This window comes from Alligator mississippiensis, chromosome 5 (assembly GCF_030867095.1).
Source record: "Alligator mississippiensis isolate rAllMis1 chromosome 5, rAllMis1, whole genome shotgun sequence".
Lineage (NCBI taxonomy): Eukaryota > Metazoa > Chordata > Crocodylia > Alligatoridae > Alligator > Alligator mississippiensis.
This window is the reverse complement of record NC_081828.1, coordinates 139,614,864-139,642,135: the sequence shown is the minus strand read 5'-3', so window position 1 is coordinate 139,642,135 and position 27,272 is coordinate 139,614,864. Positions and strand designations below refer to the sequence as shown.

Below are 27,272 nucleotides of genomic sequence, written 5' to 3'. Positions count from 1 at the left end.
TACTTAGTCTGCAATGATTACTTAAATAAAGAGCTCGAGTGATAAATTATGGCCATTATTTTGTGACTTTAAAATACGCAGGAAAATAGGCTTGTTTGGCCTCAATTAATATTATTTTTTTGTGCACAATTTCCATTATCCAGATTCAAAGCTCTGCGTGGGCCAGAGAGAAAGCAATGCAACTCCTCTTGCCTGGAGTTTGCAGAAACTTGCCAGGCCTCCAACACAATTTAGAGCAGGCCAGTAGTGGACCTCCAAAGAGGGCAAGAGGTGTGCACCCACTCCCCTCCATTTCAGCTGTGCTGTGCAAGCCCAGTGAGCTCTTGGGCTCATGGCCTGGTCAATGCAGACTCCATCTGGAGCTCTGCAGAAGTAGTGAGCTCTGAGCTCACCAACAGATTGGGATAGGATCTGGCCAGAGCCCCTGCCTTTACATGGCTCTGGAGTCCAAGGGGTGAACACTGCTGCTGATTTCAGCAGGAGGGGAAGGAAGGAATGAGTGAGTAGCACCGGTGGCAGCAGTGCTTACCCCTGGACTCCAGAGCTGTGTGAAAGCAGGGGCTGCACCCAGACTCCACAACAAGAGCTCACATGCAGCATAGCCAAAGCAGTTGTGACTGTGCCACCGCACCCCACTCTGGATCTGCCTTCGGGGCATTGTCTTAACTTGATGCCAGCCCCTTGGATTCCTGTGACCATTGTTCACAGCTCTTTCCCAGCTGCCACAGAATTGTCTCTGCCATACTTCATCCTATTTCCAAAGTCCCTCAATACACTCCCAATGCTGGGAACTTATGTGATGGGGACAAGAGGTGGCAGAACTGGAAAAGCTGGCTGTACAACAGTTTGGAAATCTCATTGGAAACAGACATTCAAGGGGAAGCCAGAAGGCAGAGGGAGTCACCAGGAAGGGAAGGAGACCTGCGTATACTTTGCACAGAGGCGTGGTCCAGAGACCACTGCTAATTCTCAGCATCTTGACACCTGTGGGGATTCTGATTCTCATTCTCCAGTGAGCAAGAAGAATGAGGAGAGCAGGAAAAGGCTGACTTTGCACTGCATGTGTTGTGTTCATCCATTCTGAGACATGTCAGTGAGTGCACATCCATAAAAACAATGTTCTGTAGATCCCTCTGTGAAAAGGAGGCTATTCTATAAATAATGTTATTCAACAATGTGAGCTCACACCACACTAATAGTAGGGCCTGAGTTTTGGGGTTATCCATCTCTCCCTTCTGCACTCACTAGTGTGGCAGGTTGCAAATGCAACACAGTTTGATTCCAATGCTCACAGAAAGGAGGAGGAGGCAAGGAACCTACACCAACTGCGTGCCACAGAGTATAGCCCCATAGGAGCTCCATGCACCACAGCACAGTGAACACTGTGGAATACAAGCGAGTGAATTTGCTTTATTCTGGAATCAATTAATAGTACTCCCTATGTAGGAAAGGAGGGTGGGGAGAACAAACACAATGACTCTTGTGGCCTTTTGTGGCAATGGTTGCAGAAAGAAGGAGCGCTTATTGTACCATGTTTCCTCCCCCTGCCCCTGACCCCCACCATTTTTTTGTTTCTAGTTAGGTTTAAGTATTATTTTGTGTTTTAATAGCCATACCAAAGGATCAAATAAAAGTGCCCATTGAACATGAACTCTTTGCTGTTATCTTTTTATATTAAACCTGAAAAGCAGAGAAAGAGAATAAAGATCATTGGCGTGAATGGTACCTGTAATATTTATATGCGTATTATATGATCTTCTATTTGTTTGCTTAGGTCATGAGTTAAGTCAGTCTTCAGTTAGCTTGGTCATCAGGGTTTCAGACAGGTCATTCACTGGTGTACTTAGTGGATAGTGCAGGTGTCAAGGTTTTTTTAAAGTTTTTTCCCTGTCAAAGCTAAGTGAATCAAGGTGAGGTCAGCTATCAGATGCAAATACAAGTAACAAGAGATTCCCTGGTTTTGACTGATGTTCTCGAAAGCTCAGAGCAGTTGAAGAGACATATGCTAGTGGAAGGTGCTGGAAGGAGCCCCATCCCCAGAAGCAGGGGTACAAAGCAAAAATCAGGCCTACCTATGTCTTCAAGGAAATACTAAGCTGAAGTAAAATGATGAGCATGGGTGGTTTTGTTATTTTAGCTCCTCTCTCCAACTTGTTCTGATTCAATGCATAAAAAATGTGTAAGGACTTAGTGTTTTCTGTATAGGTATTTTGCAATCCTGCTTAGCCAGCTGCCCCTCTTGTTGACTAATCTTGTTTAGACATGTATTTCTTTGGAGGAAGTGGGTGCATCTACATGAGATGCTGGACTCGAGATAAGAGTTCATTTCTGCTTAGTAAGCATTTGCAATGTAGACTGTAATGCTACTGTGGAGTAATTGGCTCTAATCATGAGTAAATTGGCTACCTGAAAATGCAAGTAACAAATAAACTCTTGACTGCTTATTGCACAGTAGCACACATGTAGACACCTGACCAGAAACACGTTTGCTCCCAGTCAGCCGGGCAGCAGGAGGAGGGAGACTACTTCTTGCTCTGGGAGGTGCCTGATGCTGGGGCAGACTTTACCACTAAAGCCCAGATGGGGACATTGTCCTTCTGTCCCAGAGCAGGGAGATCCCAGCCCCCGCTCCATGATCATGGGGCAAGTACTTGGAAATCCTTATCTCCCAGCCTGAGCCCCATGGTCACAGGACCCAAGCTGGGAGATTCTTATCTCACACAGCCAGCTCTGCAGTCATGGGGCTGGTGCTGGGAGATGCTTATCTCCCAGCACAAGGTCTGCAGTCACAGGGTCATACTGGGAGATTCCTCACTACCAGCACCAGCTCCACGGTCATGGGGCCTGAGCTAGAGGTAAATATCTCCCAGCCTGAGCCCCACAGTCGTGGGACCCAGGCTGGGAGATCCTTATCTTGTAGGATAAAGATCTCCCAGCCTGGGTCCCGCAACTGTGGGGCTCAGGCTGGGATATAAAATCTCCCAGCCCTGGCCCCGCTATCCCAGAGTGGGGGCTGGGAGCTCCCTGCTACCAGGGCAGGGAAACATTGTCCCTTCCAGGGCTCTGGTGGCAGAGCCAGCCCCAGCAGCAGGCAGGTCCTAGGGGCAGGGAACAATCTCCCAACCTCTGCTGCCCAGCTGATTGGGAGCACATTTGCTCCCAGTCAGGCATCTACAAGTGCACTATTGAACAGTTACCAATGTTGAATAAATTTGCTATTTGGATTTGCAGGTAGCAAATTTACTCATGATTAAAGTCAAGTACTGTGTAATAAGCATCTGCACATGTAGACATGGACACTTACTGAGCAGTAATTAGCTCTACTGCACAGTTAAGCATCTCATGTAGACACACCCACTGACTGCTGTTTCTGCTATTGTCAATACAAATGCACTACTTATTACAAGTGATTTAACTGTTTTGCCTTCTTTTTCTATTCCTTAAAATACTGAATGTAAAAGAATTTTTTTTCAGTAATAAATGGGTGTGTAGTTCGTGGGTAAAGCCAATGTATACTTTACAATTTATCTCTGAGTCCATAAGACAACCAACTGATATCAGACTATATCTCTCCAAATCCTGGAAGGCTACCTTATAGTAACACACTACAAAATTGTGTCAATAGCCTAGTGATACTTGGTATATAGGATTTTAAACATCTTTATTTCCCCCCAGAATTAAAGCTTGAAACTTCATTTCACAATATGAAGATGCTACTGACTTTGTTCCTCCTCTTTATTGGGATTCAGACTTCAAAGAATCAGGACACTGGTATTTTAGTATCCTTTTTTTATTCCATTGTTTTGCAAGAGGTTCTTTTTTCCCTTTTTCTTTTTTGATACAGTTTTCTGTCTCCACTTTACCCCTTAAAATTGTGAAATCTGAGCCTCTTGAGTTTGGATCCTTCTGTGTTGTTAAAATATACATAGTTCACTCGAGTTGTGTTTGAATAATGGAGATGGGCTCTTGGTTTAAATACTGTAAGTTGCGACTAACATGGTCAGAAACCTTGATGTTCTTGCACAGATGGAGTGTCATATTCAAACTTAAGGCTGAAAATGCACAAAGCCCAAGCACTTGCTTAGTTGTTTCAGGGCTATGCATAGTATTCAGTGGGGCAGCATGTGCAAGAAGTTTCTCCAGTCCTCCATCCCCTACTCTCAGGGAGTGCTCTCTTGAAGCTGGGGATGATCATCAGCTTACCAAAAGTACTCAGCGCTTGTGAGTGACAGATAACTAAGCACAGAGGAATCAGGCAGAAAGAAAAAGAAGCTTTTGCCATGTAGCAAGCAGCAGAATGGAGCTCTAAACAGGGTGATACAGGGGTTCGTAGTCACTACACAGAAATATAAAAAATATAAAATCTATGTTCTCAGAACACAACAATAAAAAAGAGAAAATGCTTGGGTTAGAAGAGCAATTTTTAGCTTTTTGGTAGGTCTTTCTAAAAATCTCAGATAAACTCTTCCACGTTATGTAGTTTTATCTATTGTTTTATTCATCTACGTATTGTAGTAATAAAATCTAAGTAGTAAGCAATAACATTTACTTTTCTAATTTTTCAGCCCCTGAGTCTGCAGATATTGTCTTTTTGATTGACAGCTCCGATACCCTGGGAAAGAAGGCATTCCCTGCATTAAAAAATGTCATGATCAAAATCATTAATAATCTACCAGTTGCTCCTAACAAATACCGTATTGCACTTGCCCAGTACAGTGATGATTTGCAAAATGAATTTCTGGTAGACAAATATAAAACAAAGACCCTTATGATAAACCACATCAGAAAGAATTTGGTTTTCAAGGGTGGGTCCATAAGAACTGGCAATGCTCTGCAAAAGGTTCGTGCAACCTATTTCAAAGAACCAATTCATCCAAGTGACAAACCACAGATTTTGGTAGTTGTGACTTCGGGGACCTCAGAAGATGATGTAAAGCAGGCTGCCAATGTTTTAAAAAGAAGTGGGGTGAAAATCATAGCTGTAGGACTACAGAAAGCTTCTCCTGAAGAACTGCAATCAATGGCAACCCAAGAATTTTTTTATGAGTATCCCACAATACAAAACCTCTCTGAGTTTTCTCAGAATATTTCCATGATCATAAAGGAAGTTATCCAAGCAGATGTTAATGGCATAATCCCTACACCTACGGTTGACCTTGAAACTGTAGAAGGTAAGAAATGCAATGTTGTAAAAGAAAGAGTGATCACATTGTTCAAGAAATGCATCCAATTTTAAAAAGAAAAAAACCTTAGTAATGTATTTTGGTTTGATTTTTTTTAATCTATTAGGTAGCAGGCATATTTTAAAATAAAGAAAAGAGCAGACATGCACGTGGCATCTGTGCACCATTAAACATGCATGCGACACTGAGCTTCTGAAAACCAGTACTTTATGTATTCATGACTGTATGCATGATTATCTCTGCACTCCGCAAAATTGAAGGGAGAGTGGGCGGAGTCATAAGTATTCTTACAGTTGCGGTAATTTTGAAGACAGTAGATTTAGACCTTTTACATTCACATGAATGACTGATAATAGGTACCAGTTTACCATAATAAGTACTAGATAGCTGCAAACCTGTGACCTGTTTGCAGTGTAAAAATATTTATGTTCCTTTCCTAGTTCCTTTATCCACTATAATTGGGGACCTACTGAATTCATGATTTTGTGGAAATTGTGCATTGTCTGTGAAATCCATGGGGGAAAAACCTTACTAAAAATAAAATGCTAGCTCCCCAGTAGTCCTCATGGCCACTGCAGCCTGGCTGTACAGCCTGCCACTGTGGGGGAGGGAGTGGCTACCAACACAAAGGGGAGCAGCCAAGACGCACTGTAATAAGCCCACAAAAATGACAGATAGTCCTGCAATCTGTCTGTGAAATCGGCCGCCTGCCTCCTCGATTTGGGTAGGTCCCTAATTATAATTAGTTTGGGTGTTGCAGTTAGCTAATGTCTTTTTATAGAATCCAAGGCTGGTTTAGGACCAAGGTCATTCAAAACAATTGTCAATGCCTTCTCTAAAAGAAATGTTCTCCATCAAATATTTAGTGATGCCTCCAGACCCACAGCTGGAACATCCATGATAGTTTTGTCTGCCTAATAAGAACTTTCAGAAGTACATTTGCCAAGTTAAAATGAGCATGCATATGTGCATACATGCACACACGTGCACACATATACCCAGTACTGTCATACCCCAAGAATTTGAGTGCTCTAAACCTGTATCCTTCAAGGCATAGACGAGCAAATACTAAATGGTGAAGGAATAAAATTTCCTGTAGGCAGATTACTTAATAACTGCCTTCTTCAGGATTTCTTGAACTTTCCTGTAAAGCAGGTGGTATTGATTGACTACTGTTGGAGGCAAGCCACTACCTTAAGAGGAACTCCTAGTTTTGTTGAGCATGGCAACATGGATGAGAGGAGTTATTTTAGAAGATTGTTCCATTAATTGGGGGGAAAGCAAAAACACCCATGACCAAAGAGTAGACAAGTAATATTGCATTCTTTTCCTTTTTTTCCTTATTGCAGTCTGTGAAAGAGATTCAATTTCTGATGTTGTGTTCATAGTGGATGAAGGTGCTCCAAGAGCAAACTTTGAGCATGTTAAAACATTCCTGGAAAACACAGTGTCCTTGCTTGATGTGAAGAAGGATTGCATAAGAACTGGCCTGGTGACATACAGCTCCGAGCCACGTGTGATATCTTTACTGAACGCAGAAACAAACCGTGCTGATATTCTAAATAAAATACAGGGGCTTTCTTCCAGGGCAGGGAAAGCCAATATGGGCGCAGCCCTTAAAGTGACAAGGGAAAAAGTTTTTGTTGAATATGCTGGAAGCAGAAAGACTCAAAGTGTAAACCAAATAGCCACACTGATTACTCACAGAGCCTCAGACGACCATGTGAGTGAAGCAGCTCGTGATCTTCGTAGAACCGGTGTCACTGTGTTTGCCATAGGCGTTGAAAATGCTAATGAAACCCAATTGACTCAGATAGCATCATATCCTCAGCCACAGTATGTTACTACTCTAAAAAAATTTGTTGACTTGACAAAAGAGGATACAAACAGAAATTTTAAAAAGAAACTCTTCAATCAAATACAGAACAAGCTCTATGTCCAGACTGAGAGAAGCAAAGATCTCAAAACAGGTAGCGTTTTCCATTGTTTCCCAATGATGCTATTTCTTTCCTTCATAATAGTGGAAGAGTTTTTAACCAGAGACACTCTTAAAACAAAATGTGGGTCCAGAAAATTCCAAATTGTGGATTATTTTCTAAATTTTGCATTTGAGCTATTTCTGTTTCTTGGCTGAATACCCTAAGACTTTAGAGAAGTGCAATTCTTGCCAGGAGCTTGGACCTGTCTCTCAGACCTGTGTTATCCAGTTCATTCATGGCTCTGGTTCAGGATCTCCTAAAGCAAAAAATTGTCTGTCTTGAGTCCCCAAAATATTATGCCTAAATTACTGCATATTTCATGGGTTTATCAAGGTAGGCAGTTTCTGAAAAATGCATTACATGTTACCGTAAATGTGACTGGATGTTCTAGATACATTGTAGGGTACCTTATTGGTTTTGAGATGTGAAAGTTTCCAAAGCCAAATCATCCTTTCTTTTGTCTAAAATATATTCAAGGTCTGTTGCCTGCTATTTGCAGAATATAGAAATGAAAAATTCCTAGCAATAGAATGTTGAGTAAATGCTGTTTTTATTAATTCTTTTAAAAGTTGGGCAATTCCTAATAAACACAGTTACCACAGTTTTGTACATTCGTATATATCTAAAATATATATATATATATATATATATATATATATATATATATATATATATAAATGTATTATACTAGCTCCAGTTCATTATTATTTTTAATAACAATAAGTATAATCTCACCTTCCATGGAATTATGCCAATACAGAAAAGGAGGTTTGGAAATTTAAAGTAAAAAGAGAAAATTATATGAAACAATGTGATGGATGGTGAGGGAGAGTGGGGAATGATGGGATGCTGGGAGATCAAGAGACCCCCTATAATGCTAAAATGTGCTGTACAGATGTTATATGTAGTGCTACAGAGAAGTTTCTATTTCACCCAGGAACACTTTTGTGACACTTCTCCCTTTTTTTGTAGCATTATAGGGGAGGTGCAAGTCTTTCCAATCAACTTTGGTAGCGCTAAAAGGCATTTCTGGTATCACAGTTGTAATGTCTATCCATGGCCTTTATGAAAGGTTTGCGATAAAACTGGGTCTTTGCCTTTCTGTGTTTGGAAGGGTATTCAGCCTAGGAGAGGACAGGTTGTCTCTCCCCTGCTGCTCTGGCAAGCATGCCAGCAAGAAGATAATATGAAATGCCAATCTATTTCCTTTGAAACCTCTGGTGCACAGGTGCCAAAGATATGGTTTGCAGGCCAGATACCCATCATTGAGCCCCCAGTGCTGCCTGTAAGACTTAGGGTGACCCACAGGCAGCACTCCGGGCATACTGGATGGTGCTGCCTGCCACATGGAGCTCTAGAGCAGCCACCACATGTAGTGCAACCACTCTGGGGCTGTTCTGCATGCAAAGGTTGCTCCGCTGCTCTGGGACACAAGCACCCACAATACCCACTCTGGATCCAAAATGCTGATCTGCAGTCTCTGATGTTTCTTTCTCTCATTTTTTCCCTCCACACTAACATTACATACATTTTCTGCTTCCATGTAGGATGTATGGACACAGAGGAAGCTGATATATATCTGCTTATTGATGGCTCAACAAGCATCAACATCCCTGACTTCAAGGACATAAAAGAGTTTGTGAAGGAAGTGATTGAGATGTTTAACATAGGACCAAATAACGTTCGGTTTGGAGTTGTGCAGTATTCACACAAAATAGAACGGGAGTTTACACTTGATCAATACCAGAAAAAAGGTGATTTAGTGAGGGCCATTGACAATGTTAGGCAAATATATGGAGACACTTATACAGGAAAGGCTCTAGAATACATGCAGCCACTGTTTACAGAAGCAAAGGAGCAGCGAAGAGTACCTTGTCACCTCATTGTCCTCACAGATGGAGAAGCACATGACAGGGTAAAAGAACCTGCCGATAGACTGAGGGCTAACCAAGTTAATGTTTATGCCATCGGTATAAAAGGTGCTAATAAAACACAACTAGAAGAGATTTCAGCCTCAAAAGCCAGGACCTATTTTGTAAATGACTTTGACTCCTTGAAGGTCATAAAAGATGAATTAGTTCAAAAGATCTGTTCCAAAGAAGGTAAGGGAAATGTTGACTTTGAACACAGACCACAGGTTGCCTTCTGTTGATTTACCAAACAAGTATTTCAGATTCCAGAAAGGATACTCTTACTCTAGTCTCAACAACTGAAACTTTTAAATGGAGATGAACACATATTGAACTGAAGCGTACAAGACATGCAGTTTTGTAATAGAATTCTCCAGTGCAGGTATTGCATACACATTTAAAGAGTAAGGTGATTCAGGACACGTTTCCCTTTTTCCCCAACAATGTGACAAACAATATGGTTTTTCAGCTACAGGGAGTGGCTCAATAGCACACCTAGAAATGGAAATTTGGATGGACCCCACATATGGTGGATGGGCCATAACCAAAGGCTCAATGCCACAGCAAATCTTTTATATTACAAATGATTTTAAGTTATTAAAATTCAAAGTACATTGAACATTGTCCATATAAATCCCACCTTCAACATGCAAATTGGGGAAAAAAGAGACCCAAATACTTTACATCAATTTACTTCAACTTTGCATACACATAGTCTGGATGAGTCTGCACTGAGCTTTTTTTTCTCTCTCCTTCCCTCTGCCCTCCAGTACTTTTGTGTTGCTTGTTTCCCAGTTTAGACAACTTAATCATACATTGTGCAGCTGTCCACAGAACACTTTTTCTCCTGGTAGGTGGTACTCAGATGGGATGACATCTGAGATCTTTGTCTCTGTAAAGTCAAACTTTGATGCCTGAAAGTCTTCAAAAACTCCCCAAAAGTAGGAGGAAAGTTAATAAAACTGTCATGGTTTTAATAGGGGTTTTTTTACCTTGAGATGCCAGTCTTAATACAGTCTCTCTGAGCTAACCTTGAATCAAGCTGCAGTCACAGCTTCTTTTTATAAGGTTGAGCAAAATGGCTCCTTCAGCACAGAGATTGAGCCTTAAGGTATAACAGCTCTGTGTATCACCATGGCCCCATCCAGTTTAGCTTAACTTCCAAGGTTGAGTTTATGCTTACAGAAAAGGCCACCAGAAATAACTACAGGGACACACACAGCCTTTCTAAGACAAAACAACATTTATTAGTGGCTCTTAACCAGAAAACAACATGCAAAGATTTTAGGTTAGTGTGGCCAAACCAACCTTATGCCAGAGTCCATAGATAGAGGGTAGCTACCCAACCTACCATGTACTTTTGGAATCCATCTTGTCAGACTGGCCTATGTCTTTCTGCTTCTGGGCTGCAGTTGAACTTATCAGGGTATGGGCACAGGTACTTTTGGAGCAGTTTCAAAAGAAAAGCATTTCAAAAGGGCAACGGCTGTTACTTTCCAATTGTTATGGGTGAACAAACTGAGAATAATACAAATGAAACAAATTATTCCAACTTTATCCCTGAATGAAGACTATAATTGGAGCATTTGTATCATTTCCAGCGTGTTCACATGTAACAGAATGTAAGAGGTGCTGGCCTTTTGAAAGGGCTCCAAATATATCTGTGCTTATACCCTGAAGTCATCTCTTCATTCCCAGGTCTGTTGCCTCAAAACATTAAAAGTTAATGTCCAGACATTGGGGCGTCTGTCTTCACCAGAGTGTTTCTTCCTTTGGTGGGCAGACCCGTTCGGTTGTAAATGGATGGCTTCCTACCAGTGAAGGTACCTAAATGCTGTTCACCCACGCTTTACTTTCCTCATTATGGAGTGGAGGTTAACCATTTTACCACCGGGTTCAACAGTTGGGGAAGTGGTGGCAAGAAAATTATTCATTTTATGAAATGTGAGCATTCTTTGTTAGGCAAAATCTTCTAGCAATGAACTTTATATGGTTGGTACCTGTAATAGATAAGTATGCTTTCTTATAGTGTTATTTGCTTTATCACCTGTAAATCCTTGAATCTTTTGTGCCTGTTTTGCTTAGAAAATTATTTCTTTTGCATAAGTGAAAGTGAATTACACAACAAACTGCAGGATACAGCTCTTGCATGCATGGAGTTATATATGCTCAGCAACACTCTTCTCTGCTATTTCACTTAAGCTATAGCAGGGCTGTCAGCCCTTTGACACCTGCCGTCAGCCCAGATGTTTTCGCACACATAAGGATACATATCTGAAAAAAATTACAGGAGCCTTAAATAAGACACTTGGGATAAAAACAGACAACCTGTTTAATGCAGCTCAGGTTGATCTGGGATATGACTCCCCTCAAAACAGATATGGCACAGCCATGTACACATGGGACAATTAATTCAACTTAGCGGTGATGATTCTGAGGCAGTGTTAATTCATCATTCACAGGTGCTTTATGTGGAATAATAGGCTTGTCCCCCTGTAGAGGCCCTCTGTAAGTGGTTTGTTCTGAGATAAAATGCTCAAATGCAAATCCAGCCTGTTGTCTGTTTTTAGCCTGGTACTACCACAGAGTGATGCTGGAGGAACTGCTCTGAAACGGGCTGCACCTAGTCTGTCAGGGCTACCTCTTGAACTGGGAGGTATATAGCTGCCTCCATGCACTGCTGTATACCATCCTGGCGTGGTATAGGTTACTCAGCAGTGAAATATCTTTATCTTCTTGGGACAAAATCACTAATTTTTAACAATGTTTTGGAATGCCTGGGTACCCTTTTTTCAAGTTGAGACAGTCTCAGCTAAACCCCGAAATTTGGTAGCTCCACTGATGCCTCCTGGTGGCCTGCAGGGATCTCCTTGCAGCTGCCTCTTCCAAAAAACACTATGGCATTTTAGGTGGCCATTTCACCTTATTTCTCTCTGCTCCTCCCCAGTGGAATCTAATAATGAAGTAGGTAGCAACAGTAACCAAATGTAAAAGGGCACCTCATTTTAGTGGAACACATTTATCCTTCAGGCAGCACCCCCCCATATATGTACCCATTTATTCTTCCATGTGCCCAGTTCTCCTCCTCCATTCTTTCCCTATCATGTTTTAATTAAAAATATAACCTGGGTTATACTAATTTTAAACAAATTCTTCTGTAGCCTGCAAAGAAATGAAAGCTGACATCATGTTCCTGGTGGACAGTTCTGGGAGTATCGGGTACGAAAACTATGCCAAAATGAAAAGGTTTATGAGAGAACTGGTGAACAAATCTGACATTGGCACAGAACGAGTGCAAGTTGGGGTTGTGCAGTTCAGTGATGTTCCCAGGGAAGAGTTCCAGCTCAACCAATACTCTACCAAAAGTGATATTGTTAGTGCTATAGATAGAATGAATCTTATAAATCAAAATACACTAACTGGAAATGCATTGACTTTTGTGGCTCAGTATTTCCAACCTTCCAAAGGAGCACGTCCCAATGTCAAAAAAATTCTTATCCTGATCACCGATGGGGAAGCACAAGATGCAGTAAAAGAACCAGCAACAGCCCTACGACAGGATGGCATTATTATTTACTCGGTTGGAGTTTTTAATGCAAAAAAAACTCAGCTAGAAGAGATTTCTGGGAAGCCTGAGTTTGTTTTTTATGTTGAAAATTTTGATTTGATGAAGCGCATAGAAGACAATATCATTTTTGGGGTATGCAGTCCTCCTGAGGGTAAGTACTGAAGTTTCTAGTACCTCACATTGATCTCTGTGTGTTTGGGTGGCAGCAATTTAGATCATGAACTCAACTGTTTCAATGAAGAATAAAAAAAGAGCATCTTTCCCTCTGAATGTCAGCTTGTCATGCAGAGGCATACAAGGATGAGAGGTATGGGTTTAAACAAAGGTAGGTCACCTTACCAGAAGGCCTAACCAATGAGTTTTCAAAGCTATTATATTTTTTAGGTAATAGAAATGTCAAAATCTTTAAAATATAATACATACAATAATGTGCATTAAGGCTGAGAAACATATTTACTGTACTTATACCTAGGGTCCTTCCAGCAGTTCTGGCTAAGTTAAGGGATTTCAGGGACTGATTCTCATTTGCACTTTCTGCTTAATGTTGCCCTCTTTACAGAGGTGCAGCTTCTATTGAAGATCTTCCATAGAAGACCAACTTGTAAATACTGGATGAATCAGGCCCTATGATATTGTATTTTCCTGAGAAACATATGATTTACACTGGAACCCTAAAAAGGCTAGGGTATGGTTTATTTTCTAGATGTTTGGCTCCTCTCCAAGCTAACCAGCAAATTAATATTGGAAACCAATTTTGTTGGAGCCGTATTCAAGAGCATTGGGAACAATATTTAAAAGCTTTTGCCAATTTGGTTTTCAAATATGGTTCAGTCCCATTGTACTTCAGACCTACTTTTGTTTAAGCCCAACCTTTAAGAAAACGTATTGGGAGAAGCAGTAGAGGAAATGGATGGAAATTGATTGTGAGTAATGTACACTTTTCATGAAAACTGTTGTATATTAACTACAGTGTAGGTCTAGTGGAAGCACTGATAATGTATTAGTTCTGCTTTATAAGTACTACTTCAAGTATTATGCATCTTATAAATTGCCTGTAATGTTGTTCCTGGATTAAAACTCGTTGCAACTTGTAGATTGAACAGCATCCCTTTATTTAAGATATCTGTAAGAGGTGTATTATGATATAGCATGAACTGAAGGAGACATTATAAATTTTGCAGTAACGTGCACAGAACATTGGGCTACGTTTTCAGTCTGTGCACTTCTAACAAAGTTGAAAGAATTTGGCCTGTACAGAATATAGCTTAATCTTCTAGTAGAAAATCCAAGAACGCTTTTACACATGCTACAGGAGTGGTAGTGGGGGTGGGGGTAGCACTTTAATTAGAGTGGCTCTGAGAACCGTCCTAATTAAAGTGCCACCACGTCTTGTGTATCAGTGTCCCTGTGCTTAAAAACGGCGGGGGGGGGGGGGGGGCCTTTGAACTAAAACTCATTGAATGAGCTTTAGTTCAAGCACCCCTGCCAACATTTTTAAGCACAGGGATGCTGATACACAAGATGCAGGAGGCTGCTGGAGCATGGTGATGGCCACACTAGAATTCCAGCCCCAATGCGCTAGAATTCCATCGTGTTGAAGCAGCCTCTGTGCTCTTGTATAGGCACCCCCAGGGAGTAAACTGTAGGATGAAAAGAGAGGCAGCTGCCCATAGCAATAAATTAAAACATTGAGCTAGACTGCTGTTTAGCTCGGGTGTGAAATAAGCATCTGGTTGTTTTCCTTTGTGAAAAGAATGCAACTATTTACAAAAGGATCCATAGACTTGAGAGACAGGTGAAAATTTTCCCTATAAATATTTTGTGAAAGCATTGCTTTATGTACTCTAAGTTCAATAGAAACAGTTTCCCAATGATATTTTAACTCCAGGTTTTTGTCTTCTTAAGGGGGGGGAGGGGCTGAATCAAAAGAATAATATAATGTTTTCTAAGTGATAAGTTTTATTCACATGGGGGCACATCATTCTTATTAGACTGAATCAAATTCTTGTGAAGTTGAGTCTGATCCATGTTCTGAAAACCACTACTTGGCACTGGGCATGCTTAGAAACTTAATTGAACATTTTACATGGTCAGTTCCATATAATATTCTGGGCCACAGATATCTAAATGATTGACCAAAGTCCCATCATGAAGACAGTGGTCAGCAACTTTCCCCCTTGCATCATGGAACTTTCTAAAATAAAGCTAAAGCTCATCTTGGCAGAAGACAAAGCCTTCTTGTTGTGGAAAGAATGCCCAGTGCAAAGACTGTGGAAAGAATTCCCAGTAGTAATGAGCTACTGCACAGTTCTAGCAAGCTACTGAGAGGTCAGCATCACCAAAAAGACATTCGGGGATGCTACTGTGCAGTATCTCTGGTTACTGTGCAGTCATTTATACTTTTATATGCAAGTACTAACTGTCTGCACAGTAACAACTGCACAGTCAGTATTGCAAGCAGACAAGGCCAGTATATCTGATTGTAGAAAAGATGTGTTTTCTGTTGCAAAGGGAGAGGAGTCTAATAAAGATCAGAGATCTATACCTGCTATTATGTGGGCATATCTACATGTGCATTTAATGGGACTGAATGTACTCTGGCTCAAACTGAACCAGAGTAAACTAATCCTGATGTTACTGTCTACACATCCATTTAAGTGCAGTAATTTACTGTGCTGCCAGATACCAGTTGCATCTGACTGGAATATTTGGCTGTGCAGTAAATTAGCCTACTGCACCCTAATTGCCATGCATGTGTAGATAGTGATGCTTTACTGTGCAACAAATTAGTCTGCTGCACAGTAAAGCATCTTGTGTAGACGTGCCTTGTCTTCTGCCCATGACATAGCAGATACATTTTAGAGGATTATAATATCCTTTTCATTTATATGTTAATCAGGTAGTGGCTAGTGATCCCCCTCCTCTTAATACTGATTTAATTTAACAGTATGGGCTTCACAATGAGTCCCATTCAGACCTTTTTTGGTCACTGCAACATGGAGCCTTGGGGGCTTGTGTTCCCACAGAAGAGGGAGAAGTCCTTAGGCTCTAAAGTCAGTAAAGGTGATGACTATCTTGACTACAAAAAGAAAAAAAAATTGCAATAGATCCAAAGAACACAGACCCCTGGACAATTTTTGCAGGGATTGATACATGTGGAACTTCATTCATTTCTATAGGGTTCTGTAGGTACGGGCTGTGGTAGAATATGCATCCATTACATTAGCTACTGTTCCAAAAGCTGTGTAGAAGAGTCAGCATGCACAAAAGTGACTGAAATGTGGTTAGTTTCCAAAAATGATATTCAAGTATATGACATGAAAAGAAAAGAAGTACTTTTGCATTCTATTTTGATACAGATTTAATAGATTTTAAAGCCAGAAGGCACCAGACTAGAAAAAAAAACCCTGATGTGGCCACCCAAGCATGCTCAGCTATATCACAGTCCATTTCTTTTCCTCATAACTTAGACTACAGAAGACATTGAAACAGTAATCTTGGTCTTAGCCATACTAGGTGGCTGAGTCAGTGGTACAAAAAAAAAGTGTTCCAAATTCACAAGCTTTGCTAGAATATAAATGGACTGGTATAAAAAAGTTGACAGGATTTGACATGAGATATTTATTTGGTTTTTTGGTTTTTTGTTTGTTTTACAGACTGCAAAAGAATACAACGTTTAGATATTGTGTTCGTCATAGACAGTTCTGGAAGCATAGATGAAACAGAATACAAGACCATGAAAGACTTCATGATTGCCTTGGTGACCAAGTCTGATGTTGGCCCAGACGGAGTTCAGTTTGGAGCTGTAAAATATTCTGATGACCCAACAACAAATTTTTATCTTAATACATACAGTACAAAATCCAAAATTATTAAAGCTATCCAGGACGACGAACGTATAGGAGGTGCGACATACACTGCCAGTGCACTTAAGCATTCACGCACTCTGTTCATTAAGGCACGTGGCAGTCGCATGAACGAGGGAGTTCCACAGGTTCTTATAGTGATAACTGATGGCAAATCTCATGATAAGCAAGAACTTCCTGATGAAGCCCAGAAATTAAGGGACAAAGGCATTATTATCTATGCAGTTGGAATAGAAGCAGCAAATTATGACGAACTTTTGATGATGGCAGGAGTGGAAAACAAATGCTTCTATGTGGATACATTTGATGGGCTCAAAGACATATCCTTCAATTTATCAAAAGAAGTATGTGATGATACAAAACCACGTAAGTGTTTACTATTCTATTCATGGTAGACTTTTCTTATCATTTTATAACAAAGATAAGATGCATGCCTTGAATATTAAAATCACTTGCCAATTTGGCTAGAATGAATAGCTATCTTTGGTATTCTTTTCTTGTTTAACAAATGTATTCTGGGCAAAAAGGAAAGTTTTTGTTTTACATACATAATTGTATCTATAGTTGTTTTGTTCAATTGCTTTACTCATTGGGGAACAATTATCCATATTACAAAGCACTATATCATATTGCAAAGAGACAAGCCCTAACTTCCACTTGCTCTCCATTGGACCTAAGACCACATGCTAGGAATGAGTCTGGGACAGCTTCATTGGGGCTCTTTCAGGCTGGCGTAATGGCTGTGAACTCAGGTGGGTGGGGCGTGCTGTAGCCCCATAGCCTGATAAGGTTACCATGGAATTGGGAATTCCAGCTTGGTAGTATTTTCATACCCACTTTACTCACTTTCACAATAGCCCATGTGAACAGTTTTCAGCCTTTGGGTTTTTTGTGAATTGTTTGCTTTTTTCTGTTCATTATGGCTGGGTACAGATATTTGGGGAGGTTAGATCAAATTTAAAATAACCACCCGATCTAAGGTAAGTCAGGATGAGGGGCAATAGTGGGGGGGGGGCAAGCAAGCTTGGGCGAGTGATCAGGGGGTCCACAGGAAGATCAGGGGAGCAGGTGGGGTCTGCAGAGTAATTGGGGGGCAGACGGGGTCCATGGTGGGGATCAGAGGGCCAGGATGAGTCTGCAGGGAGGATCAGGGGGTCAGTGTGGTCTGCAGTGGGGTTTCTGGGGTCCAGAAGGTTTTGGCAGGATCATAGGGGCTCTCGGAGGGATTTGGAGGGATGGGTGACTCTCTTCCCTACCCCTTGGGCCCAGGGGCTATTTTTACCCTCCATGACCCTGCCACCCCCAAACATACAACTTCCCTGGTGAACCTACCCCTCGATCCTGCCTGCCTCTCTCCCTGCCCCAACTTACTTCCTCGGTTCCTGGCACTGGTGAATGCTGAAAAAACTAGCACTGGAAATAGCTTGGAGGATGGGGGGAGGGAGGGGTTGTGGAGTGGGGGAAGTTGTCCTTTGTGGGAGCAGCAAAAAATAGCCCAGTGCCAAGGATGGGGGGAGGAAAATCACAGCCCTGGGGCTAGGGCAACAGCTGGACTTTCCTAGTGCTGGGGCTGCATTGTGAACTGTGCAGAAATTCAGTTAGATCAGTCATGCTGGACCTGAGCTAAGTTAGACCACCTTGGAGGTGCAGTTAACTAAGATTGGGTCAGCCATTTTTAGACAGATCTAACTGTCCTGAACTTCTGTACAGTTCACATGCAGTGCCACCTATCTAGTGTAAAGTCCACACGTGCTGTTGTGTTCATTGTGTAAATCACATGATATTATATCTGCTCCATGGATTGGGCAGCTAACTTTTTAACAGAAGCATAAACAATGGCAAATAGTAAATAATGAATGACAAAGGAGGTACTTCTGGTAAATCTGATGGGACCACTGGACTACTATTGTCCAGCGATCTCTTTGGATATTCAGGAATATGGCAGGTGTAAAACAATTCAGAGGCAGGCACTCTGGATGTTTCAGTAGCTAGCTTCAATGGCACCTGATAAGTCTGTATAAACATTTAGACACTGTCTCAGTCAGAAGATAATTTACTAGGACTAGGTCAATCAGGCCTTTTTTGCAGCACTTCAGTCAGTTACCATGGAAATTTCTAACTGCCATAGAGGCAATCCAAAGGAAGTTCAGGGCTCCTGAAACCTACTGCTTGTTGTATCTTTTGAATCCACCCAACTACTTGAGGGCAAACTGCATAGCACCTGTAGGTTCTGTTGGTCTTAGCAAAAATGTTCGTGTCACTGCTGCCGAAATTCCCTCCAAGTTCCTCTTTATTCGGTGTAGGTACAGAATCCCCTTTGCTTCTCCCTGTATGTTCTGTGTGGCTTATAACACCCTTCTTTTGAAAGAGTTTCTGCCCCTCTCACTCTGGCTACGATTGAGATTGCAGCCTTGAAGTGTTGCATGTATTTCCTACCTCAGATCCCAGCATTGTATACATATAGAGGAGGTTTTTGTATTCCCCATGTACACTGCTTTGCACTTATCAACAGTGAAGTCCATCTGCCACTTCTTTGCTCACTCATTTAGTTTTGTGAGACATCACTGCAGCTCGCTCCCCACCATCTTGACCATCTGGAATAATTTAGTATCATCTGAGAACTTCCTGATTTGACTATGCACTCCCTGTTCCAGGTCATTTATGAAAATATTGAACAAAACCTGACCCATTACAGATCTCTGAGCAGCCCCATTATTGACCTTCCTCTACCCTCAAAAAATAATTATTTTTGACCCTATCTTTTGTGTCTTGTCTTTTAACTAGCTTTCAATCCACAAAAGAACCTATACTTCAAACCCATAGCAACTAATTCTTTAAAGAGCCTTTCTTGAGGAACCTTGTCTAAAGCTTTTTTGAAACTCTAAATACATACTGTCAACTGGAATTCCTTGCCCATGAATTTATTAACACACTCAAATAATTCCAGTAGATTGGTAAAACAGGATTTCCCTTTACAAATACGAGGCTGACTCTTCCCTGATAGATGATATTTGTTCATGTGACTACTAATTTTATTTTTATTATATATTCTACCAATTTGCCAGGGATAGAAGTGTGACTGACTGCTTTGTAGTTCCCAGGATCACCTCTGACACCCATTGGGAGGCAAATATTTTGTTGGCACAAGCCAAAGGCTGTTTGTAAAGATGGGTTATATGTTATTACCAAACATGCTGCAATTTGACATTTGAGTTCCTTCAGAGCTTTTCAGTAAAAACTGTCTAGTCCTGGTTACATACTAGTGTTTAGTAAAGACAAGAGTAAGATTATGATTACTTATACCCAAATATAATACATATATTACATAAAAAATGAAATCAGCAACACTAATGCAGAACTACCAATGCAAATATATGATTTGCCTTGCTCTCCACTTTACGTTGTGTATGTCCTTACTTGTCTAACCTTACCTCTTTTTTAATATAAACTCTTTGTATCCACCTGTGAGCATCTGATATATTTTGATAGCCATATAAATAATAAACTAACTTTCTTTTTTCTCACTACAGCATGCAAAATTAAAGGAAGTCTAGTTTTCTTGGTTGACACTAGCAGCATCCCAATGACGCAATTCAGTGAAATGCAGGATTTCATGAAAGAAGTTGTCAATTATGTCAACAGTTCTGAACATTTACGAGTTGGCCTTGCTCAGTACAGCAGTATATATAAGGAAGAACTCAAGCCGGATGACTCTGAAAACAAAATAGCAGTGCAGAATACAATTGAAAGGATGAAACGGGAGGTAGAAGATGAAATTAAACCGTATTTTGGAGCCGCACTTAAGAAAGTAAAGCATTACCTTGAATTGATAGGACATGAAAGCATACATGAGAATTTCACAAGGTTGCTGATAATTGCTGATGGAAACTCACGTGATGATGTCGCTGGTCCAGCAGAAATTTTGAGAAATATAGGAATTAAAATCTATGCTATAGGCGTTGGACAGATAAATCACCCAGCGCTTACCCAAGTAGTTGGCACTTCAGACAAGTGGAAATACAGTGTTACTGATGTTAATCAGCTGAGAAGCCTCAAGAAAAGGTTAGCTGATGACTTCTGTGAAAAGGATAAAGCAAGTAAGTATGAATCAGGGGGAAACATGAATTTCACTTCCAACTTCTTGTCTGTATCCCACCATTAAAATTAAATATCTTTAAACTTCTTTTGCTTTCTAGTCTCACTGAGGAATTTTAAACAAGCAAGATTTGAATTTTCTATCTCCTATTATTTCTAAGTTGTGTTAGTGAAACATTACTGATTGGAATACTTAGGTGCGGGCTTAGGATCCTAACGCCAAGCTCCTATTTTGAAAATGTTGGTTTGGTCATATATGAAAGTTCACAGTAAGTTTCATAAATGTCCTGAAAGTTTAAGGCAAGGATTTTTGTTGGTGATTGTTTTTATCAGACCATCTGTACGGTTGGCAGTACTAAATAGGCCTGTGCGAAGCAGTTGTATTTGCTTAGGATTTAGATTCAGGGGACAGTGATTCAATTCGGTGATTCGAATCACCGTCTGGAATTGATTCTGCTGAATCTGATTTGTAGATTCAGCTGCTGCCGAATCTCTGAATCACACAGGACCCATTCCCTGTCTGCCCTCCCTGCCCTGTCAATGGCTGCCCTGCCTGCCCCAGGTCCCAGCTCTTTAAATAAAAAGCCAGCACCCACTGTCTGTTGCCAGGTGGGGGGTGATCCTCGCTGTCCCCCACTGTCCCATGCTGCATGGGGGGGATTCTGCCATGAGCCCCCCCACCCATGGCTGCCCTGCCTGCTCCAGCTCTAGCTCTTTAAAAACAAAAACGGACTCACCAGCTGCTGCCAGGCCAGAGGGGGGGGCAATCCCTGCTGCCCCCCACTGTGCCACACTGCATGGGGGGCTCTACCATGAGCCCCCAGAAACCCCAAGGCAGCTGCGGGGGGGGGGGGATTGTTTTTCTTTTAAAGGGCTGGGAGCTGGGGCAGGCAGGGCAGCCATGGGGGGGTTGAGAGAGCAGGTGGGGGTTGGGGGCTTGTGACAGAGCCCCCCATGCAGTGGTGGGCAGCGGGGATTGCCTCCCACCCAGCAGCAGCTGGTGTGTGGGGCTTTTTTTTAAACAACCAGGAGCTGGGGTGGGTGGAGCAGCTACGGGAGTGGGGCTGGGAGAGTGGGTGAGAATCGGAGGGCGCTCAGGGGGGCTGGGAGAGCAGGCAGGGAATGGAGTCTGGCGGGGGTCCCCCCATGGTCCCTTCCCTCCTCCTCCAGCCCCCACTCCTTCACCCCTTACTTACTGGCATGGTGTCCGGGTCCAGCTCCCTGCTGCAGCAAGCAAGGACTGCCCAAATCACTGAAGCTGTCCAAATCTTTTCTGAATTGATTTGGAGAGCTTCAAATCAATTTGGACCTTTTAATTGGTCCCCTCATTTGATTTGGATTAAAAGATTTGATTACCGAATCAGGTCAAAACTCCTCCAAATGAAATCAGCACCTGAAGCTTCACACAGCACTGGTAGTAAACTCAAGGCTTACTCAAGGCAGTAAGCTTCAGGGGTCAAGTCTTTATTTTTCAATGTGTTGGAGGGGTGTTTTGTTTGCATATGGCAGTTTTGCAAAATTCAGATAGGACACTCTGGCTGTAGTGCCATTTAAACAAGCACCATTTATTATTTAGTGCAATATAACTTTCAATAAAAAAGTTGCAGTAGCCCATCATTTTAAATTATTTTTATAAGGCTCTGAAGTGTTATGTTTCAAACAATATATTTCAAAATATCATTGCTTTAAATCGCTTTGGCTTAAATTGCTGCAGCCTCTTTGCTAGTACTGACATAGATGTGAAACAAGTTTCCACCTTGCTTCTAGGTATACGAAGTAGGATATCATTAATGAATTTTTAAAGCATTTTAAACCACAACACACAATGAAAATATTAAATTTTAATTTTCCTAGGTGTAGCTGAGAGTAGGGAATAACATAAAACTAAACCTTGCTTTTCTATTTAAGTAAATTGCAAAGCTTCCTTTGACTTCAAAACAATAAAGTTTAACTGGCTCCAATTGATTACCAATGTAATCGAGAAAAAGAAAGTAATTTCTTTGTCTGAACCTTGATTTCTGTGCGTCTGTCTTAAGTGCATCTTTTTCTCCCCTCAAAATAGTGCGCAAGTTAATTAGCCTATTTTCTTTTTCACACTTCCCTGCAATAGTTTGTTTTGTGGATATCGTCCTGGGATTTGATATCTCTTCACAACAGCGAGGACATAATTTGTTTCATGGACAATCCCAGCTGAAAGCATATCTTCAAGAGATTCTGCGAGCCCTCACATCCCCAAGCAGCGTGAGCTGCAGTAAAGAGACAGGCACACAGAGCAGTGTGGCGGTTCAAGTGAAGAACACAGACAAGCTGGTGTCCACAAAATTCCGCATTGATAGTCAAGAAATCCTAAACAGCCTGACAAATGTTGTGGTCAATGGGTCATCCCATCTCGATGTCAGCTTCCTGGAGCTGCTTTGGCAAACATTTGAAAACAAGTCTGATGATCAAAGACGAAGTAAGGTAACGTAGCTCTTTATCCCAAAATAACTTTAAGAAAAAGACCAACCTGTTTCTGACCTGTTTTTTTCAAACTCTCTGTTCTTCCTTAGGTGATGCTTGTTTTTTCAGATGGCTTGGATGATGAGGTGGAAGTACTTGAGCAAAAATCAGAAGAACTCAGAAAAAAAGGTACTTTATAGAAAGAAAATATTGAAACTATTAAAATTATTTTTAAAAATCAATAAGTGCATTACTCATCTCAAAAGCTGAAAAATCAGGTCCTGTTTCATCATGTCTATATGTCCCCTTTTTAGTAGTTGCATTGCAACTGACGTACTAGATCACATGCTGCTAGAGAGAGTCCCACCATAATCTGATTATTAAATCCTAACTGTTTGTCAACATTTGCTTTGCAATAAAGTTTTTAAAAATATGAGTATAGATGTGATGACCCATATTCACCCCCAAGTGATACAGTGTCAAATAACAAATGTAAAAGCATGAAAGTGTTCAGTACTTGCAATTGGGGTATATTTTCCAAAAGGCTGTGGTCTGACTTATAGCTATAATTGAGGGCCAGGCTTTCAAAACTGCTCGCATGCACCCAGTATGATGAGCTGTTTTAAAACTGGCAAATTGCTTTGGCATATAAATAAGTCAGGCTCTTTCAACTATCTGGACCTATGCATGGGGTTATGCTGCTTTGGAAACTTCTGGCCATTGTATCCAGATATGCAGTAAATACATTTTGTAGTAGATAAATAAAGTAGTACTTCTCCAGTTCAGGATAAATGCTTGCCTGCTTTGCTTTATTTCCCTCCCCTTATACTTTTAAGTCTATTTTAAGTCTATCACCAGAGCTACTTCTTGTCTTACAATGTCGGTGTGATTTATTGTTTCTGTTTTCCATTTCTGTTTTCCTATATCATCACAATTTGTTTGTATTGCTGATTCCTTAGGACTGAACTGGTAACAACAAAATGTGGCAAGTAAGTTGGCTGAAATTTTAGAGATGTGATCCAAAGGCTACTGAGATTGATAGGATTTTTGTCCTTTAATTTTAAGCCCTAAATGATTTAAGTGAAGCCTATAAGAAGCTAGATTATCCCATCATATGTGGAAGCACACTGAGCAACCTGACTGGGCACAGCTGCCAGTACACAAAATGAAAGTGACTGTCCTGACTACTGACGGGCAGCCAGAACAACACCAGGATGTGGTACTAGTAATGTCTCTAAACCCAGCCAGCATCCATTTACACATTACACGTTCAGACATGCATTGCAAAAAACATTCCAAAGTACAATACAACTTTTCAGCACCTCTTTCGTTGCGCATTTCAGCACTGCCAAAGACAACGCAATCTAAACTCAACAGTCTTCTTAATTACATTTATGGCCCAGTTCCTCATGGATCAGTCTGGCTCCTTTGTTTTCATTGTATTTCTTTGGTGCATTTAAATAAGATAAAGATCTAGCCCAACATGTCTTTCTCATTTCAGTAAAAAGACTTTATTTTTCAGAAAAAAAAATTTTCAGGAAGATTAAGAATGTGTCCTGTGAATAATTGTGCTGAGCATTAGGGGTGTGCAAAATGGGCCATATTCAATTCAGATTCGGCCTGAATCAGGGACAGTGATTCAATTAGTTAATTCAAATCACTGTCCCAGATTTGATTTGGCTGAATCCACAGATTTGATGCCGATTCAGAGAATCAGCAATTCGGACATAGACACAGCTTTAAATGTTTTTTCTACATACCTCAAGGTACCTGGTACAACTCGTGAATGCTGCAATGCTGGAGCATCCCACAGGAACATGGTGGGACCCCCTACATGCTCGGCAGCAAACCTGGAAGTGGACTGGAAGTACTTCCGATCCATTTCCGGGTACAACACGGAGTGCACGGGAGGGGGCCATGCCTTCCCAGCTCAGCATTTGGCCATGGGGGGAACCTGGGTGCCACCTCAAACCCAGGAGGGACCAGTTGCCGAGCTTGGGGGGCATGGCCCTCTGCTCCCCTGCAGACCCTGAAGTAGACCAAAAGTGCTTCTTGTCCATTTCTGGGTCTACTGCTGAGTGCGCTGGGGACCCCACCATGCTCCTGTGGGACGCTCCATCTGCCCCAGCATTGCAGCATTCATGGGCCACCTGTTACCTTGAAGTATGTAAAAAAAAAAACAAAACAAAAAACATTTAAAGCTGTGTCTGTGTCCAAATATCCAAATCTTTCCAAATCTCTCCGAATCTATTTGGAGGGTTCTGACTTGATTCGGAGAGATTAAAGGGTTTCCTTATTCATTTCAGATTTGGAGATTCGGCCACAGAATCAGGCCGAATCTCTGCCGAATCAAATGAGGGACCGAAGATTTGCACAGCACTACTGACCATCACAGCAGTGACACTGTCTTTGAAGGTCATGCTTTATTCAAAGAATTTGTTACTAGACTGCTACTTATTATTGATTGACATTGGGCATGTCTACACATGCATTTAGGTGTGCCTAAATTTAATGCACATTAGCTTAATGCTCAGTAAGGTGATTTAGCTCGAGTCTACTCATGCACACATTAAAATGCATTAACGCCATGCGCGCGGACTGACATGGGACTAAAGTTAGTCCCAAGTCAGTCCATATATAGCACTAATGCACCTTAGCACACCTACATGTGCATTAATGCATTTTTGCTATTCACACCTATATTTGATACCTGCTTTTGCTTTTGCTTTTGCTTTTGCAGGTATCAAATATAGGTGTGAATAACCTAAAATCACTATTTTTAAGACACATTAAGAGCATGTATGTGTAGGCATGTGCCCTTAATGCACCTTATATCAGGCCAAAGCACCTTAAATTGGTGCATGTAAATGTGCCCACTATTAGCCATTTATTTTCCATACATTAATTATGGACTGATTACAGTAAAGTGCAAAAATGAGAAATAAATTGTATGCTGTAATCTATGACCTTTATTTTATACTCTTATAATAAGATTAAATTATGTGCCTGTGGTTCCTATCAACTGAATAAAGGTTTTTTCTTGGATAAATGTAGGACTTTCTTACTTTGGTAATCAATGTTCTTAAACAGGATTGGATGCACTGATAACCATTGCTCTGGAAGGAGTCTCTAACATTCACGAGCTTCAATTCATTGAATTTGGAAAAGGATTTGAATATAGGACTCAGTTAAATATTGACATGAGTAATATTATGAACCTGCTGTCCAAGTATGTGGTAAGTCATTCACAGAATCACAGAAGCATCAGTGTGTCTAGTTAGATCTCAGATTAAGGCCTTTACAAATTTACAGAAGTTTAGGGCTGGAAAGGACCTTGGGTGATCATCAGGTCCAGCCCCCCTTCTCTGGGCAGAAAAACTGCTGGGGTCAGATAAGCCAAGGTGTGTATCCAGTCTCTTTTTGAAGATCTCCAAGGTAGGTGCCTGCACCACCCCTGCTGGGAACCTATTCCAGAGTCTGGTCACACAAGCTATGAAGGAGTTTTTCCTTATATCCAGTCTGAAACCTTCTTCTAGGCGTTTATGACTGTTGCTCCTGGTTTTCTCCTGGGGCACTTCAGTGAGTAATTGTTTGGCTAGCCCTTGATGCTCACCTCTGATATATTTGTAAGCTGCCACCAAATCCCCCTGAAATCTACACTTTTCTAGGCTGAACATTCCCATAACTGTCAGCTTTTCATCATATGGCTTGTTCTTCAGGCCTCTAATCATATGAGTGGCTCTTCTCTGGGCTCTCTCAAGCTTTTCCACATCCTTCTTGAAGTGCAGAGCCCAGAACTGGATGCACTACTCCAGCGGCAGCCTCACCAATGCCGAGTAGTGTGGGAAAATAACTTCCTTAGTTTTGCTTGAGATGCACCAGTTGATGCATGCCAACGTATTGTTTGTTCTGTAGCATCACACTGGTGGCTCATATTCATTTTATGGTTAATTATAACCCCCAGGTCCCTTTTGGATGTGGTGCTATCTAGTGTAGCACCTCTGAGCCTCTAAGTTTGTTGCAGATTTTTCCTCCCCAGATGGAGCACTTTACACTTCTCAGTGTTGAACAGCATCTGGTTCTGGTCCGCACATCTAACTAATCTATCTAGCTCCGCCTGGATTGTCAGCTTATCTTGATGCGTACCCACACTTCCCCACAGCTTAGTGTCACCGGCAAACTTTGCTAGCATGCTTTTCACCCCCACATCCAAATAATTGATAAAAATGTTG

At 41.3% G+C, this 27,272-nt stretch overlaps 1 protein-coding gene across 1 annotated transcript in view; it reads left to right on the top strand.

Moving 5' to 3' along the window:
• COL6A6 (collagen type VI alpha 6 chain) overlaps positions 1–27,272 on the top strand; it is an 84,277-nt gene that overhangs the window by 8,496 nt on the left and 48,509 nt on the right. The window contains exons 2-11 of the mRNA XM_059729355.1: positions 3,676–3,771; positions 4,566–5,171; positions 6,533–7,153; positions 8,710–9,264; positions 12,234–12,791; positions 16,297–16,872; positions 20,037–20,603; positions 22,712–23,061; positions 23,151–23,229; positions 26,131–26,276. Of these exons, the coding sequence (XP_059585338.1) occupies positions 3,705–3,771; positions 4,566–5,171; positions 6,533–7,153; positions 8,710–9,264; positions 12,234–12,791; positions 16,297–16,872; positions 20,037–20,603; positions 22,712–23,061; positions 23,151–23,229; positions 26,131–26,276 (4,125 nt within the window). The 5' untranslated portion in view covers positions 3,676–3,704. The remainder of the gene's footprint in view (positions 1–3,675; positions 3,772–4,565; positions 5,172–6,532; positions 7,154–8,709; positions 9,265–12,233; positions 12,792–16,296; positions 16,873–20,036; positions 20,604–22,711; positions 23,062–23,150; positions 23,230–26,130; positions 26,277–27,272) is intronic.